The sequence below is a fragment of the Vanessa atalanta genome, chromosome 8 (assembly GCF_905147765.1).
Source record: "Vanessa atalanta chromosome 8, ilVanAtal1.2, whole genome shotgun sequence".
Classification (NCBI taxonomy): domain Eukaryota; kingdom Metazoa; phylum Arthropoda; class Insecta; order Lepidoptera; family Nymphalidae; genus Vanessa; species Vanessa atalanta.
The window spans coordinates 13,223,473-13,237,124 of NC_061878.1; the positions used below are offsets into that span (position 1 = coordinate 13,223,473).

The window sequence follows — 13,652 nt, forward strand, 5'->3', positions numbered from 1 at the left end:
GAGTAGTGCCTATAACTGTAACGATATTTCTAATCAATAATATATGAAACACTTATGAGCCTACTTCAAATAATATTTCTTCTAAGTGAATGCTAATTGTCACGTGACATCAGCGTGAGCAAATAGTTTTATACTAATTGGACACCAAAATTTACACCAAACTATTGATAAGGAGATGTTCAGAATATTTATGATGAATCTTCGCTAACGGCTGACTATATCGAACATTTATTATACATTATTATATATACAAATATACCTATAATTCAGTATACGCTCACGGAAAGAGTTTCGAACGGTGATATTTTCCTTAAATTTAACGATATTAATATTGCATTTATGGTTAATACGTGTATTACAACAAAAACTTCCTCATGAACATTAATGACCATTTAAAACGAAACGTATTCATTCCAAATCTTTTTAGAATAACGCGTGCTTTCCAGTGTCCTCTAAACGCACTAGGGTATGACGACGTCTGGAGCTCTGGTCAGTGAACCTGTCTGCTGGATCAACATATCGATTCCCGGTCGAGGCAAATACTATCTTATTTCTATATGACGTATTGTTCCTGGAAAGATTGTCGATATTATATACCTCATAGACTTTCTTTAACCTATTTTAAATATTTCAATAGATTAATTAAAAAATTAATTGAATAACATGCTTATTTTAATATCCGCAACTATAATATATAAAATTAAAATATTAATTTATAAATGTTCACAGATAACGAAACATATTTTTTCTTGGTTCGGTAAATTGTGAAAAATAATTAACATTCATTTATTGGAATTTTTTATTCTAATCGATCGAGTTGTTGATAAAGTTACTTCTAAATGTTTTATAAATAAAAAATTGTGTAAATTGAACGATTTTTAAATAAATATTTTTGTAGTTGAACTCAAAAATAGATTAGTTCTATAATTTCTATAGATGAAATAATATGTTCGTTATATATTATAAAAATATATATTCAGATTTTTTGATTATTAAATATCATTTATTTTTACAATAAGGAAGAAAAATGTCTTTCTTCGCTTAATAATGTTATATTAGAACGAATATACTGCCTACATTGAACCGAGCAGCGATTATTCTCCCTGTAAATAACAATGCTTTGAATTGCCACGGTCCAGTATAAAGGGTTGTAATTACAGGTGCAAGCGACGTACATTTGGTCATAGAATACGGTGTAATTGTTTTTACTTATTGCAGTTGTATTACAAACAGAGAACAGGGGCTTTACAAGTTTTTTTTTAGTTTTTTTGTACTCGGCGGACGAGCAATTTAGCCACCTGATATTAATTGATCACCACTACCACACAACAATACTGAGTATCGCTGAGTGACGGTAGAATATCTGATGAGTGGGTGATGCCTTCCAGACAAGCTAGAAAAAAGCCCTACAGCCGAGCGAAGTGAGCGAAAAAGTTTACTTTTGGTAGCAAAACATTTTGGATTTGTAAAAAGGTATTTGGTGAGCACTCTTGCTTACCATCTGGTCTAGTACTAGACAAAGAATGGGACCTCTGTTTTCGATACACACATCAAATTATCACCGTTAGTCGGTTTTTAACATTTGACGTGTGAGTTACGAAGTGATTGACATTGATGGTCTGATTAATTTTCCACTTTCATCAATAATAGAAACTAAATGTAAAAATATGCTAATAAAGATGAAATATCTCCAGTGAAATGGGAATTTCTTCGGAATAATTTGCAAATTCAAATTCGATTACCGTTTCATTTGTAATCGTGACGCGGTTTATATGTTACTAACGCCGATTCGCGAGGAAAACACTAGAAGTATAGAGATATTATCGCGTACATCAAATATTTAAGAAAATTCATCAAAAATATTTAGATTTCTTATGAAAAAGAATGATACTCCTAATTGTGATAGGAGGAACGGATGATTTATGTCACTTCTTGGTGGAATGTGTGCAAGATACAGTCAGAGTAACTTAGTCCAAAGTAATTATTCAAAATATAGACTCGAAGCTTTTTGTACAAGTAGACAAATTAAATTTATTATGTCAAAAAACATTAAACACGGAGAAATATTTTAAAGTTTTTTAATTTTCTCACAGACGATGGCTTGATCGCAGATTCAGTCTTATGAAAATTATTTGCAAAAGTTAAAAGGTGCTATTTCACTTATAAAACCTTTAAGGTTTCTTTAATTGCTTCTTCGATATTTTAACTGTAGATTGCACTTCATTACATGTATAAAACAAAGTCGCTTACCGCCGTCTGTCCCTACGTATGCTTAGATCTTTAAAAATACACAACGGGTTTTGATGCGGTTTTTTTAATAGATAGATAGATTCAAGAGGAATGTTTATATGTATAATACATACACAATATAGTAGAGAAACACTGATAATTTAAGAGGTTTCAAAAGTGATGTCGTAAATACACATTTTTTGCGCTTACATTGCATAAACTGGTTGAACCCTATGAGATAGATCAAAATAATGTACTACAGTAGTGTACACCTTAAAAAGATCTTCAAAGAAGATGGTTTATATCTATCTCTTAGGGATTGACCACAGCAACCATTTTTACCCTATACTTTTAAAGAGAAATAATGGCTTATTTTCGAAGCGATTTTAAGCAATACAGCATTAATCCTTATCCAATAAAGTACCTTAAATAAATTGTGCATTTAATATAGATCAATATGGCCTTTTACAGCATGTAATTTAAATGAATATTTTCGAAGATATTACAAATTTAAAACGCAGGGACGTAGCGGTTTGTATTGTCTAATGACTAAACTGCGAACGTTGTGAACTTTGAAGTGCATTTTCAGTGGAAAGGAAGAAAGGCTGATGCGCCAAAATTGTACTAACGGAAAATGAGGTTTAAGTTAGTACAAATTGTAACTTTTTATAAAGGAAATAGACCACCGGAAAACAAATGGTCTCTCCCACCCATAGACAAAGGTATTTTAAGAAATAAAGCCACTTCTTAGACCACCTATGCAGCGCCAACATTGGAATTAGTGTGATTACGTCCCTAGTACCTGTAATTTATGAACGACTAGCTATTTAAGCACAATAAATTGTAACAGAGCAATATCAATCCCTGTTTAACAGCAGTAGCCCTAACACTGATTGTTGAATTAGTTTTCCTATTCACCACAATCAACAGTCTCATAAAATGTCACGAAGAATGTAAACAGTTCGTCGAGCGTTCACGATCCCACAAAAGTAGTTTGTTTTACGTGGGAATCTGGCTCTTATAAACAATGTCGGCGTTAATAAGTTTTTGCACCAAGTGTCCCACTTAACGGCTGTCATGCGGAGGAAATCGAAGTGTTACAGTGTGTCAGCTAAATGAACTTGTTGACACTTCGTCACTATTGTTGACATTTACATTAACATTTTAATAATAATTCAATACGATCACATCAAGATCGAAGCCTACAACTCTGATTATTATATTTTTAGCCATGGCAGTGTCCAAAACTGTAATATTTACATTTGTAATTGTATATTATTTGATATGTAAACACATTTCAGCGCACGGTACACCGTAGTCACTAACTGAGACTTCGAGCGTCATCTGACATCGGCGAAGGGCTTGTTTACCCACCGACTCGACATCTTGTACCTCAGCAGGCACACCTTTTTTGTAAAAAATAAGTAACAGCCTGCTCTTGTCTCACCTGGGCAAAGGCCTCCTTATCTCTTTAGAATGTTTTGTATTTACTACATTACGAAGCTCCAGTTATTGTGGAATATTTCGCGCTGAGAAGTAGAAAGGCATACAAATATAAGCCATTTTTTGTCGTGGCTTTAAATTTCTTAATCAAAAAAGAATATAGCTATCTACATGAAACAACATTACTGGAAAGGAACCTTAAAGCACTTCAGTAAATTGTAATAATTAATTGTTCGTAAAATATAATTTTCACAAAAAAAATCACGGATTTAATTCATACTTAGACATGTTTAAAATATATCTCAATTTACAATGGGCATAGTACAGGCGTTGATGCGGTGGGCGTTACCAGAAGTATTGATTCGGGATGAGGGTAACAGCTGGGAGACCTTGGCAATGGGGTGCGACCCTCGGCTCAATTATTGGCCCGGGGTGGATTTACATGTGTGGGCGAATTGAAAATATTTTAACTCAACACAAACGTTGACTTCAAAGAGCTCGCGAGTGGAATGATTAACGAATACGGACGTTTGGAAAACATGTTTTTAATTAAAATCTAAATTAGAATGTTCTCAAACCTCAGAAAATATGTTCCATAACATAAAGTACACTATCTATGTAATCGCTAACAGTTATTTTTGATTCGTATGTTCGTTTATTTGAACCGTACTATTTAGATAGGCAATTTATTAATTTGGCAATAATAAAAAATTGTGTCTCATAAAGGTGCACCTAGCTGTCATTAGTCTATTACTTTGCCACTACTTTTCCTGAAAAGATCATTCCATTGTAAGAATGTTTTGTCTTGGTGTGAAGTAGGTGTATAATTAAAAAAAAATATTACTTAAATCACAATTAGAACTCATTCAAAATCAAACGAGAAATCTTAACAACATGAATAGCTATCGAAAACGCGTCGAATCAAATAATTCCGCAATATACGTCAGGGGTGGTTTGCGTCAATTAGTGCGGGGTGGGAGCCGGTCGCAATCAGCTCGTTTTCAGTTGCGTTCGTTTTTGTTCGATCGGAACGATTTTTGCTATTTGCATATGGAAATGAGTCTTTAATCGCTTTTGATTTATTTAACTCTTATCGTCACTTTCACGTGAAGTTAGCTGCTTCTACTGTTTATGATTCTCTCTACAACTCTTACTGTGTACTTTTATTTATATTATCTTGCGTTTTGACTTTAAAACATGGTTCAGGATGTGTACTTTGTTAGTAGAATTATCTTTAATGTCCTACCTGCTTTTGATTAGGTTTAAGACTTCGTGACAGATCTTATTTATCATTAAAAAACACCATTATTATATTCGTTAAAAGAAATCATATAAGACTTACTATCAATGGCGCTTCCAGTCGCTGGTTCCAGAGTCCATATCTGTTTCTTCTTAAGGCTAGTTCCATTTGCGTTGATCTTAAACCCGAAGGTCTCGGCTGTGAGGTACCGATACCGCGAATTGATCAGGCCGATGGTCCACCAGCCACGCTGCTGGTTCTGGGTGATGATATCACCAGCTCCGTTGACTTCTCCGTTGCTATGTCCGTTCAGACCGTTCATTTTGCCTGAAAAAAAAGGTATGTTAAAAATTTATATCCAAATTTAAACAAAAATTACAAATATAGGTATTATTGACATTGATCAACGTTGAGGGTTTAACGGAGTTCATAAATACTGTTCTGCTTAGAACTTAAGTTGATAATGTGATTCGATTATTAAGATCTAGATTTGATGTATCTTTTCTATAAATGGGAATCATTTATTTAAATGCATACATCTTTTATTTTTTCCGGTTATTAGTCAAAACTGTATTTAAATATTTTGTCAACAGTTTCGGCTTGCATTGAATGCTATTTAAGCCAAGATTACCCACGGTCCAGACTTCTTAGAAGACAATAGAATATTACTGTTCAATTTTACTTTTCATTTTATATATTTTATTAAAATAATTTAAATCTTATTGTTGTACAGATAAGGAATACTAAAAGTGTATTCAACGCGAAAGACCGTAAAAAATTGGTCGAAATAGAAAATAATTGTGAGTCACGGTTTGGTGTAAATATTTAAGAATATAATTCAAATGAGTTGAAAATTACTCAACGTGTCTTATTTGTTTCAGAATTTATACAGTACTGCAAAGCGAAATATAGTTAAATAAATGGGAAATGAGATTATGTACTCCTAAATGATTTTGGCTACTGGGGCCAGTGGGAAACAAGCCATCTGCGCAGGATACGTATTGAACCAGTATGTACGCAAACTCAGAAGGGACGGCAAATCTGATATAAACTGAAAATTTACGAGCGCAGGACCAATGGCTTTCCTTGCTTTCAGATTCATGGTAGTAATTCCGGAGTTCCTATTGAGACTTGATGGTTAAAACTAATGTATATAATTTTATAGACCCCGAACCCAGTGGGGTTTTATCCCAGGGTCTAAGAGTCTGTGACTTCGTAAGTTAGACCAAGTATACAGTAAATGTAGTTATTATTCGAGGATACATTGCTATCTATTAAAAGTATTTATTTAACTTATGATTTATTTCAGGGGTTTGTTGCAGATAACTTGGTTGCTATCACTGTAAGGTATCATAAATATAGCTAACCGGTTGTAGAATTCCTCAAACGTATCATCACTTCACAGCTACCAAGTTGAATAGCCTATCTTAGTCCATAAACGAGACGAACTAGATCCACGCGTTATAGCGCCGGTCCAGATTACAGCATCCGTTACACGCTTCCGTACGATAATGGCGGAATTTGCACCGTTTACGTCTAGAAATACTTCGGTCTAAATAAGTTAAATGAAAATGTCTGACACAAGTGACTGTTCGCGACTTTGTCGTTTAAATTTTTCTGTAAATCAATTTTCAGTGGCATGATTGCATAAAATTCATTTTTAATCTCTTTTTTTTATGACAACATTTCTCCAATACGACTCGCGAGTCACCCTATGTCCGTTGATAACACTAAGTCAAAGAAAAATTAAAATAGACCAACAATTAATATACAAAATTTTAATTCATTCTTAAAATCAATACGTGGACGCAAGTACGAACGAAGATATATATTAGTTGAGAAGATTAACAGACGCATCATTCAGGTATATATATGTTCTTTATAATATTGCCCGTCGCCATGCGTCCGGAAACCGATGCAATCTTATGTTCAACGATCGCGGTCAAGTTCATAACACTTTCAGATATCATTTATTTCGAACAAAATATCAACCAGTAAAAAATAAACCAACCAAGTTGAGGAACTTAATCATTAAGTGATTGACATACATTTAATAGTAAAAGCAATTTCCTCCCATTTTCAAGGGAGACTTACTAGGAGATTGACTAGGAGAGGTCAACAACCTAAGATGGTCTTCAATATTTCATGATTTAACGGCCTTACGTGCTTTCACAGGGTGTAACGACTTTAAAATTCCGGGTTATTGAGAACGCTGAGAAGATTTAAACAACAGAAAAATGTTTAATCTTGGACCCGCGGTCTGTAATCTTAAAACCTAACCATTAGACCGACGATACTGTCCAAATCGTATAATGGCAAAGTTGATTACAATTGATGACCCAGTATAAAGGAGAGTAAGCCATAGGACACGTTTTATAATTACACAGCTATAGTTTAAAATACTCCAGGGTAGGTGGCTTTTAGAGCACATTACGGCGATGCTTTCAACTCGCCTGTGCATTACCGCAATGAAGCAATTGTCTGCCGGTAAATTACAACGTGCTCTTAGTAATATGCGACGCATGCTTTTTCATGTATTCCTCGAGTGTATTGCAATTGAATGAAAACTTGAAACGGATAATGTGCGCGCTTAGCCTTGAGCTTGAGTTGAATCAGAAATTTGAGCGGCTTTGAGAGCTACTTGATGTAATGAGTATGTAAGTTTCAGAAATGAAAATGTTTGTATTTTTATAACCTTACGATGAATATTTATTATATTAATGTAAAAAATGTAACAGTCTATAAATGTTCTACTGCTGGGAAATTCTCATTTTGATGAGATTTGGAGTTTCCACCAGAAGGAACCTGGAAAACCTGAGATGAAGTGCTTATCCGGACCATCTAAGCTTATATTAAGTTACAGTAATTTTCGTGATTTTCTCTTTATAATTAGCATTTAAATGATAGTTAACAACTAACGCAAGTTTTAATTACACTTACGCTCTGAAAATATTTAATGAGATATAAATGTATTAATATTTTAATTTAAGAGAAAAAACAAAACAATATAGCACGTCGATCTGCATTCATAATCCATATTAGCTATGTAAATAATTAATTAGTTGAAATTCGCGCTCACTGTGCGCAGGCGCAACACGTCACGGTACGGCTGCGAGGTCACGCTGCCAGGTCAAAGGCACCGCCCAGGTATTGTTAACTGGTGTTAGGCGTTACGTCATACAGTTAAGTCCATTCATTAATAAATTAACACGCAGATTTCAGCGAAATGTTTTGGATATGAGTGAACTTTGTATAACAATTGTTATTTAAATTTATTTTGTGTTTACTTATTAACAATTATGAAATAATATCGTACATTCGCAGTCAAAGTTTTTTTTTTATTTTATATCTGACGGGAAGGTAAACTTTCAAAAGGCCATGTTAGCATCAGGCTTAAAATGACATGCTTTTGTTACAACGTTAATGTTCCACCGACGAAGGATTTCAACAAAGAGTTTGTATAACTTGCCCTTGTATTTAACCCCTGTTTAATTTAATGAATTCTACTAGCTTAGAATGATAATGATATGTTCCCGATTTTATTACGTTCCTACTTCGACTAAAACCTCAGCTTAATCATAACTGAGGGCCAAATCTACTTATTTATATATGTTACGATACCAACTTCGACCTACTGGATTGCAGGCTGAACGGCAACGAAAACATTTCGATTCGATTGCGATAGAGTAACAATTTATTAGTAGAATTGTCGCCCAGACTCGCTCACTCCAAACTGAAACATAGCAATTACTAATAACAGCTGTTTAGCGGTAAAATAAATATAGATCCATAACCTAGGTTATGGATGGTACAAATGGAGATATAGTATTAGACAGATCTGCCCATTAAAACCGGTTACGCGATAAATCAAATCAGTACTACGTGAACTCGACCTTGTCCGAATTTTATTTATCTAGTATTGTGCTTATACAATGGTTATTAGGAGTGTCTAGGACATGGGTCTCATAATGTAATCGACTTCGGATATGAACGTAATAAAATTAAGCATGTAATACAATATGCATACCTACTAAACATGGGCGGGTATACAGCAGGGTTATAGCGTGCGACAAATACTTACAATACATCTTTTGATTAAAATAAGCAATTGCTTTATCGATCTAATAAAATATAATAATATTTCTATTCGTATTTTAAAATTGTTATCTAAATAAATTTAATGGAGGTATACCCGGATTCCATGGACTACATATTTATAAACTTACGAGACAAATTTCTTCTAAATTTCATAAATATGTCGGTGGTTACGGGTCCGATGGAATTGTTTTCAAGCTGAGCCAAATCATTATTATAAACTGGCGAATAAAATTATTAATATATTTTTTTATCGAATATAATGGAGACGAAGGACCAAAGGACCAAGTGCTACCACGTAACAACATCGGTCTGGTACTCTCGGTATTTGCAACCTTGACCACTAGCGAAACTAAACTTAACCATCGAACTAAATTATAACAAAATTCAAGATATTCTACCACAATAGAAACATCCGATAAACATGAATATATGTTAAATTGTAATTAATCATTGTACTTAGCTTGTTTTATAAATAACTGATAATGCATGTAAATGGAGGATGTTTATTGCTAACGACTGATAGTCGGAACTGTTTGTCTCATTAAGTGAATACATATAACAATGCTAAACTAAGATATAACTGATGAGGACAACTGAAACTTAAAATGGAGTCGGTCCAGATATTTAATATTTATTGACCCAACCGATAAATGTTTCTCCGTTCATGATTATTAATGTTTGAAGGATGAGCGAAAAAGTGTAACTACAGGCTCAAGGGACGTAACAGTTGGTGCCGAATTGGGATATTTCTTATAGGGCTATTATCTATGAACCATCAGGTGGTCTATATGCCAGTCCGCCTACGTATTTGAAACAAAAAAAAAAAAAAATTTAAGCAGGTTTCTTCATGTTTGCTTATTGAAATAAGGAACTATAAAACTTTTTTTAAATTTATTTAAATATGCGGGCAAACGTGCAACGTGACATGGTAATAAAACAAAAATCGAACAGTATTTAACTATATACAATTTATTAAAATAAAATATTATTTTATCTTCATTGCATTTAACATAAAATGAATCCATTAACATAAAACGGAACTGTAGATAGCGCTTTATGAGGTATTGAAGTTCGCGCCGCACCGTTACCGTCTCCCGTTACGAGCTCTCTTAGATTCAATGACGAGCATTTTTGACTGAAATTTTATATTAATTTGGTTTTCTATGAGCTGCAAATGAATAAACTTAATTAAAATACATTTATTTTCATTTACATTTTAAGAAATCTTTCCAAGAATGCTTTCATTTCTGATTGAATTATAACAATGAAATGCAGTTTTTGTAGTTGATTTTGTAATGGAAATGTTTTCGCTTTCCCATATACTTAGCACAGAGATTGTTCTTTAATTATTAAGTTCCTGGGAAAAGGGGGTCACTTTCCGGAACGAAAAGGGCATTGATCCGCTATGTTAATTTTTACATCGCGACTGCTCAAATAGACAAAGGGAGACTTTTTAACATGAAGTCGGCTGGTGAAAATGACCGTTAGTAATTAACGTGTTGTCATTATTTTATAATACTATATAATAAATATAATATAATAATATTAAAATAATTAATAATAATCAGAGAACATACTCTAAGATTAAAGATATTTTAATAGAAGCTTTAAGCTTAATATTATTAAAATTAAATTAAATCGTCATAATTATATCTAATGAATAATTTATTTTGAATATATAACATTAATTTTATAATAAAAATTAATGAACGTTATTAAAAAAATACTTTAGCAATGGACGCAAAAAATAGAAAGGATAGCAGTGTAATAATGAATACTGATATATGTATAATTATAATTATTATATATTATTGTAAATCTAAGAGACGGTATTTTACACGTACAAGGGACAATGCACTACACACATTCTCTGCACGTTGATTCGTTGAGGCCTATTCTTTGAAAAAACGCGCAGAGCTTCATGTGAAAGGTTTTAATTAAATTTCAAACGATAGAAACCAGCCGCTAGCACCCCGACGACGCTTAAAATAAATTGAAAAGTACCTACTCTATGTCATATTCCGAGACATAATAATACCAATATTTTAACATGCAGGAATAAAGGTAATAAATATTAATATTACTTTTGTAGAAACTAAGAAACTTTTTTCAAAGTACATACATATATAAAAAATTTAAGTAATTTGATCGCTCGGTTGGATAAGTTTATCGTCTTTCAGGCGGTTCATTTACCTAACGTTTCGGGCATCTGGAATTTTTAGGATCTGTTTATTTTATTTCAGCACATGTTGAGACGAATCGAAATGGCAAACTTGGCTGGGGGTGGGTCGTTAACCGGCTGCTTGCGAAGCAGTGCGCATTGCGGGTGATTTAAAGATGCATCAGACTAAACAGGATTACGGGTTTCGGTGATGCCCTCTCTGAAACGTTTGATGAATGAATACTTTTGCTTGCCATTGTAAAAATAATTGCAGAGCTTTTATGACTACATTGAAAAGGACGAAGTTTTTATACAAAAGAGGTTCTCATAATTATGTACTTAATGCTAGTGTTTTTTTTTTTTATTTAAAGAATAATCCTAGTGGTAGCAAATGGGAAATAAAGCCTTCGTTTCTATTCAGACAAGTTCATGGACAAGTAAATCAACGTATTTTTCATATAATTTTTTTTTTCTTAATTCATAAGCGGACAGGCAGTTGGGCTACAATGTAGTCAAGTCAGTGGTCAAGTGAGTTGGCTTGCACAAAATCCTACCACCAAGTGACTGTTGAAACTTTATCAATAAGTCCCCTACAATTTATAAATAAACATAATCTTTACATATTTGTTAATAACATTTAAATAGCCTAAGCTCATTTCGGGCTAGAGATATAAAAGCTCATTTTATCTTATCGCTCGAAATGACAATGGTACAAGTTTATGAATCACAGGCGGCGGTTGAGTTGATCGTCCGTAAATAAACTTATCAAAATCGGAGTCCCTTCGAATGTATCGGTTGGATGGTTCCGTTTATTATTTTATTTATATATTTTCGGCTCACTTTAATTTTTCCGTTTAGTATGTCTTCTTACATACTTTTTAACCGACTTCAAAAAATTAAGGAAATTTCTTATGTTTATTAAATCAGAACTCCGTCATTTGTGATCCCATATAGACACTTAGTTTATCATTTGGAGGTATAATTTCATTTTAATCCAATTTAAACTTGAAGAAAAAAAAAGTCTACGGGTATTTGATTTTTTTAATGAGCAATAATTTTATTTATAATTTAGTTTCTCAAAGTATAATTTGAAGTCAGTCAGTCTTTTTGGTAAACTACTATATTGTTAATCGCCCGACCCGAGGCTTTTACCTAGAACCTAGGGTTTAGCGATCGTATAGCTAACCACTAAACCGACGAGGAGGCCAAGGCATACTTATAAATAAGTATGGAGCTGTATGAGTGTATCTTACTAACAATACGGTTCATTGAAGATTTCTTGAGATATTAACATAACCATTAAAGATAATTTAGTAGCTGACCCTCTTAAGCACTAAGGGCTACAAATTGAATATATATATTTCTGTATTTTTCTTATAATACAGAAGCATCTAACAGGAACGCTTTTACCCGCATGAGTGACCGGGAAGGGGAACTTAAGTTTCACACCTGACACAGCCGTCTTTGCGATATCACTATAATATATGTATATATATCATAAATTAACAATGAAAATAGGATGGCATTCAATACTATATCAAACATATATGTATATAAAAATATCTACGGAGATCATTTCGTCAACGGAATATGTGTTACAAACAATGTTATAAATAAATTAAATATTGATACGGAAATAAACCGATATTATTTATCTCATAATGACATTCCATTAAGCTAACTCGTAGGTCAGGTACAATAGAAGATTGCTCCCTCGACTCGTTATTTAAACAAATATTTTATGTACAAATTGAAGCTCCATTACATTGATATATAGATAGAAGTGTATTCTATTCTTCCGAAGTTCGTTCAGTTCAAAGGTCTATGAACGCGTAATCTTGCGGGTACATAAATAAACGGACCAGATCTGACGTCTGGATCGATCCTGCAACCGGAGTTGTTTAGTTTAAGTGAGTTTGTTTTTCAAATAATTGAGTATACCTACTGAAAGTATTTGGTAGCACTTAATTATTTTATATTTATTTTAGGTACCTAATCCAGATTTTGACATTTGAAATATTAAATGTTTTTTTTACCGGCAAATTAGTGCACCCAAACCTTTAAGAAAATAAACCTTGCAATCCACCCTAATGGTGGGGCAGCCTCATTTTTTTTAGTCTCTTAAGATTACGCTGATGACCTCCCAATGGAAAGCTATTGGAAAACTAGCTCAAGCATAATATGAACGATTATATTATCTACTGTCGGACGCTTTAATGATCACCACCACTATTTTATAAGCGTCGTGCAAGTTTAAAAAAAACACGTTATAAGAAAATCACATACGAGAGTAATAAGTTGGTTATACCTAATTACGAGAGACTAAGATGCACTAAGTGGCAGGTATGACGGAAGTCGCTCATCATTCAGCGTCAAACCTGTAATAAAAGAAATATCGCAGCTGCGCAGGCGCACGCGATAGCATAAATACAAACATGACGAGATCAAGAAAACCACGATTGATGTTTTAATTTAAACTTG

At 33.3% G+C, this 13,652-nt stretch overlaps 1 protein-coding gene across 1 annotated transcript in view; it reads right to left on the reverse strand.

Annotated features, from left to right (window-relative positions):
- Positions 1-13,652, reverse strand: part of LOC125065704 (protein singed) — a 43,493-nt gene that overhangs the window by 16,511 nt on the left and 13,330 nt on the right. Inside the window, exon 2 of the mRNA XM_047673477.1 lies at positions 5,015-5,239. Within this exon, the coding sequence (XP_047529433.1) occupies positions 5,015-5,234 (220 nt within the window). The 5' untranslated portion in view covers positions 5,235-5,239. The remainder of the gene's footprint in view (positions 1-5,014; positions 5,240-13,652) is intronic.